Genomic DNA, 6,494 nt, shown 5'->3' with positions numbered 1-6,494 from the left:
ATTCAAGCCTAAACATCTTTTTACTCACTATCCCTCCTATGTCCAAAACATCATAGTCTGGCCTGTCTGGCTTTATGTCATAAAAGTATATAACATTATCTATTCCCTTTGATTTACTCGTTCTTGCTCCTTATTATTCTTGGCACCCCCATTAGAGAACTCCTCTCTGCGACAGTGTTTCTGCCTCTAAACCATTTATATTGCTGGTCTTGCCACAATCATCTTTGCTGATACTCTTTTTTTCACTCAGAACATCTTACACTTTGCTCCACCCACTTCAACAAAGTTGGGAATGTTTTTCAGCACTGTCAGATGCTTCGGAATGTCGAAGTGCAATGTGTCTTCACATCATGCTGCAAATCCCTCCTGATTCTTGACTCATTATTCCTCACCGTGTCCCTCTTCTTAGCTAAGGCTGGTTCACTTGGCAAGATTTTAAAATTGCCCGATTATTTGCACAACCTACGGTAATAGTTTTAAAAAAAAAATAGCGCAAGAACAGTTTTGGTCATACACTTAAACAGTCTGTTTTCTCCAGCCACGCAACAGGTGCATCACACCACATACAGAACATTTAGCGATTACGTGGGATATCTTTACATTTAATTAACTCTACATCTTAAAGAGACAATTTATTCAAGTGCTACAAGATAAAATTGGGGCTGAAACTTGCACTATTATTATGCCATGTAAATCATTCTTTAGCTAATCTCTTCTTCTGAACACACTCCTAGATTTCCTCTAAGCCACTATGCCTCTATGTCTCCTTGTCAACTTTTCTTTCAGAGTATGGAGCAAGTACTCTCCTACCTGTTTCCTTGATAGCATTAGCTATGTTTGTTTTGGTAATGTGGAAGGGCCTGCTGGCCATGCAGAATCTGTTTTAACTTCTTACTACAAGCCAGTTAGCCTTCTTTTTTTGTTGCTTCCATCTCTTTGTTCTCTGCCATGTCCTTGTCCTCATCACCTTCCCCACCATCAGAGTCATTCTACACACCATGATCCTGTGCTGTCTTGCATTTCTCCCAACATCTACCTTGCAGTCACTGAGTTTTTTCAGGTTTCATCCACATATGCTTCTCATTTTCTGCTCTTCTAATTCTCTAATCTTCCTGTCTCTTCTGGAAGAAGGAACTTAAGTAATTTCCATCCTCTTTGTAAAGTTTTTCCACATTTCTGTTCTGAAACCTACACATCACTTACTTGTAACTTCTGTTCCCACCTCGCTTGTGTCTCCTGAAATTTTCACCAATTACTCGGGGTACAGTATATCCTGCATCTCTCCTCGAACTCATACAGCACCTGTGGGGCGTTAACACTTAAGACACTGAACATCACTCCTTCATTTTCAAGTTTTTTTTTGTTGTTGTTTTTTTTAGCTTGAGACTTACAATATAGCTTGGCTGAACTCGGCAGGAAACCGGAGGCCATTTGGCTGCCTTTCAGCTTGAAGGGGAACTTTTAAACAACTACTAATGTGCAATAGATAAAATCAATGTAACCTGAATGCAAAATTGGAAATTGTAAATGGAGTAAAGTAAAGGGGTCAGTATAAACTGTATGCATGTTTTTGTTTAGTTTTGTCTGTTGCTACTTGCTTTTTTAACTACCTTTATTTTCCATTTTTGGCTAATATATTTTTTTACACTGACCAGATTTTTTTTTTATTCCATTTATTCATGTCTATAGCTGTAAGAACATTCTATTTTATTATTCTATTCTATCATGTTACTTGAAAGTAAAAAATGTCAATCCTTTTTTTTATTTTAGTTTAAAAACTCGAATGTAAAACTTTTACAACTTTAGGTTAATTTTTTCCTCGTATTAAACTCCAAATGGCGAAATTCCTGCAGCTGATCAGTGTTTCAGAACAAATTTAATTGTTAATGTTAATGACCAAAATGTATAGATATGCTTTAAATCAGCTGTGAAATATATTTTAATATTGTAGTTTACATTCTTTACTTTTATTGCAAGTGAATGTCTGCTGTTGTTCAGATGCTCATCCAGGAAAACTAATCCTGCAAAATCAATGACTCAATGCAATAGGCTGGGATTCTAAGAAAAAAACTTTAACAAATCTGTCTCTATGATTTGATTGCATTTGTTCTATAAAGTGCCTTGAAATGTTGTAGGTTGGCACTAAATAAATAAACTAAACTGAATTAAATTATTTATCAACCAGCTTTGAAGTACAGCACTGAGCAATAATTATGAATTGTAAGAGGGCACCTAAGTATTTTGCTTACAGTGGCGTAATACGGCAATATTTTTTGTTTCATACACATATTTATCAACAAAAATCTCTCATGGCGTAATAGTATGGCTGGCTTCAGAACAGAAAATAGTAGAAATCCATCTGGATGTAAACTAAGGATATTTTTGCAAATGTTATTTTTATATTCATCAGCCTACATTATTTCTTTTCCAGATGTTCCACCTACAGAGTCCTCTGTATTTCCTGGAAGCTGCCCTGAAGATACCAATGTGGAGTACCAGAATAGTTACACTTGGCTGCCATATAAAGGCAATTGCTATTTGTTTGTGACAGATGAAATTGAATGGGCAGATGCAGCTAGCAGCTGTGTAAGACATGGTAAGACACTAAACTTCATTTAGAATTGTCTATTTGCACATTATAGATTGGGAAAACTTTTGCCAGTAAAGGTTGTTTTAACCAGAATATTTTTGATGGTAAGGTGGAGTTCTGACAAGTATTGAAGATCCTTCAGAGCAACAATTTCTCCAAAGCAACATAGAAGTATTCCAAGACAGCCACAACTCATTCTGGGTGGGTTTGTTTAAAACACACAAAGGTAAGATAAGTTCTTTATGCCTTTCAAATATAAGGGAAACTAATTTGGCAAACATTTTTCTAGAGTTTTAAAAATATATGATGCATTGGAACACATTCAACATATATAATTCTCTTCTTGATTTAAACAGTTTTTGTGGTTATCAATGGAAATGTAAAATTATAATTCACCAAATGTTTTACTTTTTTACAACTAGGGACATGGGCATGGTTAGATAAAACAGTCTTTGACTATAGTAACTGGGATGAAGATGAGCCTGATTCTGATTTTGGAGCTATCAGAACTACAAATGGGAAATGGAATTCAGGCCGCAGATGGCATGATAGATCATATATTTGTAAAACACCTAAAGGTAAGTTGCTTTATGATCTTAAAAAAAAAAACATAACGAAGGATTTTGGGTAATAGTTTTTTTTTTTTTTTAAGACAAAGGAAAATGTATTTCAATAAAAAGAAACTTTTTGCACAGACTATTTGAGACATTAACATAAAATGTAAAACAAAAAAACTTCATATGTTATAGAACTGCAGCAATTTTTAGATAGCTTTACAATCACTTTTACCTTTACATTGCTTTAAAATAAAATAGTCATGCATCCTGTTTGGGCTTTCCTTTCCTGAATCTCTTTGGAGGGAAAGTAGCAGATTTTTAACTTAAAAAAATGTGCATGCCAGAATTAAATAACTAAATAAAGGTTCAGGGGTCTCAGGTACAGAGCTTACATGTGTGAAAAAAAAAAAAGGCCTGAAACCTTCATATGCCTTGCTTACTAAACTAGCCCCACCCACCAGCGGCCAAAATCATTCTTGCCTGCAAATGGTCTAGCCTTGATCAATGCCCTAGGCCCTACAACTGGTGGGCCAATCACAACGCAGAGATGTGTTTGAACATTGCTTTTTAAAATATCTGCTAAACAGGGTCCAGTATCAAAGAGGCTGACTCATGCACCATAACATCTATTTCTATTTCTTTCTTTTTTTTTTCTTTTTTTTTTCTTTTCTTTCTATGGATGGTATTAACTATGAAATAATGTATAATAGCTGGCTCATTCATGAGGTGCTTTGTAAGACCCCTTGTGGTTGAATGTGGGCATGTCGTGTGCAGAATTTGAGGTCGAGGCTTGTATACAAACAATAAGTTACAGCTAGAGGATATAGCAAAAACTTATATCATGATATCTTTCTTACATTTAGTCGATACAATATACTTTTGATACCAATATAAACAATATAAAAGCCTTAGAAAAACAAACATGAAAGCCCAGTTGTTACTAAACGCAGTGTATTTGCGACTTCCTTTGAGAGTTAACAGATTTCTAATAAAACCTAAAGAGACTGTACATTCCAGTAACACAATTTTGAATTACCTAATTTATATGATACTCTATATAGGAGAACATTTTTTGAAGAGCTTCATTATTTAACGTTGTTCTTTTCTTTTTTTTGTACAGTTATACTCAATGACTTACCATCGAAATCAAGTAAGTTAAACTATTATTTCTCCATGATAAGTGGAGTTGAAGACTTCAGCATTCAGTAAAAAATGATCTCTGTCTACTTTTTAATGTGCAGAACAAGAAGGAGGTGACAATCTACGCAGCCGTGTTCACACAAGTTTGGTGGTTGTGATGCTCATTGCCATCTTCTCCACACTGATGGTTGTTGCCTTCATGGTCTACAAGAGATCTCCTCGCTCCTTCCCCACCTTTGACAATCCACTGTACTTCAATGGCGATAAATCTCCGCCTGACGTGGTTGACACTAATAAACTGATCGAGAATGCAGAACTTCCCTCAGAAAAGCTGGAGCCCATTTTAACTCTGTGATTTAGGAATTTGAAAAATGAACATCTTGCAATCTAGTTTAAAATGAATTTTACTGTATACACACACAACTATGCTTATATACTGTGTTTTCACTGCATATATCCAGTAATTTAACATTTACCGTACTTGTTATTTCTCTTCCCATGGTTGAATGTATATAATGGCTAAATCCAAGGCTCGTTTAATAGATGCTGTTTATTGCTATTACTGTGTTAATGTACGAATAAAGTCACTAGATGTCACTGTTAAGAAAAAGATACTAAAGCTTTTCACTATTCTACCATTTATTTTTTATAATGTTTAAACATTGTAGTATATCCTCTTGTCATCAGAAAATATAAAATTTTCTGTCTCATTTTGTTGACATACCGAAAACAGATGCAGTACTATTGTGTAATAGATTTAAGACAGATATCTTAAAGTCACAATATTTAAAGCGTGTTAAATTAATCAATTCATATTTACATAATCACTGAATTTCAAGCTATTAGAGAACCATCCATCTATCTATAAATGCTTTTCTTTGGGGTCTTGAGGTACCTAGTTTTAGGTGTTATTTAGCAAGAGTTACCCCTTCTAACATAGGGAAAACAGAGATTTAGTTTATCATACAAACAACCATACATTCACATATGCAGTAAGAGCAGTTTAGAAAGACCAATTACCGTTTAAACCTGGCTTACATCGAAACAAGCCATTGCATGCTTGAATGAAGTCTCAGTCTATTCTAAGAATTTTTTAAAAAGTTTTGATAGATAGATGAATACACACACACATACATACATACATACATACATACATACATACATATATACATATATATATATATATAAATAAAAAGATAAATAGGTTACTCAATTCTTTATTTTATGGACTTCCTGATTGTAAAGAATCACAATTGCAAGAGCCCATTTCTCCTCGTGCACGCACTGTTTAAAAGTTGCTGTTCTCATACAGTACATGCTTACTGTGCCCGAACGGCCGCCCTAACCCCTAAATCCCTCAAGAATTGCATGGAATATTTTCTCTAAGAAAGATATATGTAATTTTCTAGTCCAGAAATGAAAGAAGGAAATTCTAGAAAATTCTATGAAATGTGATTTAAATGACAGATCCTAAATAACTCCAAGTTTTTTTGTTTTTTTTACTGTGTTATCTGAGATTAATTTAATCGTATCCAAATTAAGTGACTCAACTTCAATTTCAGAGACTCTGGGCCAAAGACAGTAACTTCTGATTTGTCTGCATTTGAAGGCAGAAAGTTTGGAGCCATCAAGGTTTTTATTGCCCCATTTACACTACCCCTCTCAAACCAATCCATGCTGAGTTCAGACCGAGCCTGGATCAGTTAACCATGCCGACCTTGGTTCTTACCACCATTTGCACATCACACTAGCACGATTCCTCCCCTCCCCACAATAGTACAGCTCTGAAGGCAGGAATTACGTAAACAAAAATGGCAGCGCTCATAACATTCAGAAACTTTTGTACCTGGATAGCATCCTCCGCCCAAAAACCACGCTCTTTTGATGCTGCTGTTTTATTGCTAATACAATACATTTCCATATACAGTAACTTTTATAAGTTTTGTCTTCTACTTAAAAACAAGTTATTTGACTTTCCAAAAGTGTTATCCACAATTGTTTAGTGAGATATTTCACTCCAATCAAATTCTTATTTCGAGAAGATCTTTTAATTCTACATCCTTAGTATTTGTTGTAACATTTCCGGCTGTGATATGTAATAATGGTAAAGTCTGGTGAATATTGTTCATTAAGGAAAGTACGTATTTAGAAATAAACCACAATTCATTTACTCTGAACTGTACCCTTTTTTTTTACCTGTTCTATTG

The 6,494-nt window shown here is 34.7% G+C and overlaps 1 protein-coding gene across 1 annotated transcript in view; it reads left to right on the top strand.

Annotated features, from left to right (window-relative positions):
* The window catches only part of LOC107082737 (macrophage mannose receptor 1-like), a 22,282-nt gene extending 17,276 nt beyond the window's left edge, over nt 1-5,006 (top strand). The window contains exons 27-31 of the mRNA XM_015371568.1: nt 2,432-2,596; nt 2,700-2,816; nt 3,013-3,168; nt 4,268-4,297; nt 4,389-5,006. Coding sequence (XP_015227054.1) covers nt 2,432-2,596; nt 2,700-2,816; nt 3,013-3,168; nt 4,268-4,297; nt 4,389-4,642 — 722 coding nt within the window. The 3' untranslated portion in view covers nt 4,643-5,006. The remainder of the gene's footprint in view (nt 1-2,431; nt 2,597-2,699; nt 2,817-3,012; nt 3,169-4,267; nt 4,298-4,388) is intronic.
* Nucleotides 5,007-6,494: the final 1,488 nt, after the last annotated feature.

The sequence above is a fragment of the Cyprinodon variegatus genome, unplaced genomic scaffold (assembly GCF_000732505.1).
Source record: "Cyprinodon variegatus isolate N-32 unplaced genomic scaffold, C_variegatus-1.0 Scaffold60, whole genome shotgun sequence".
In the NCBI taxonomy this organism is placed as follows: domain Eukaryota; kingdom Metazoa; phylum Chordata; class Actinopteri; order Cyprinodontiformes; family Cyprinodontidae; genus Cyprinodon; species Cyprinodon variegatus.
This window is presented reverse-complemented; position numbering and strand designations above follow the sequence as displayed.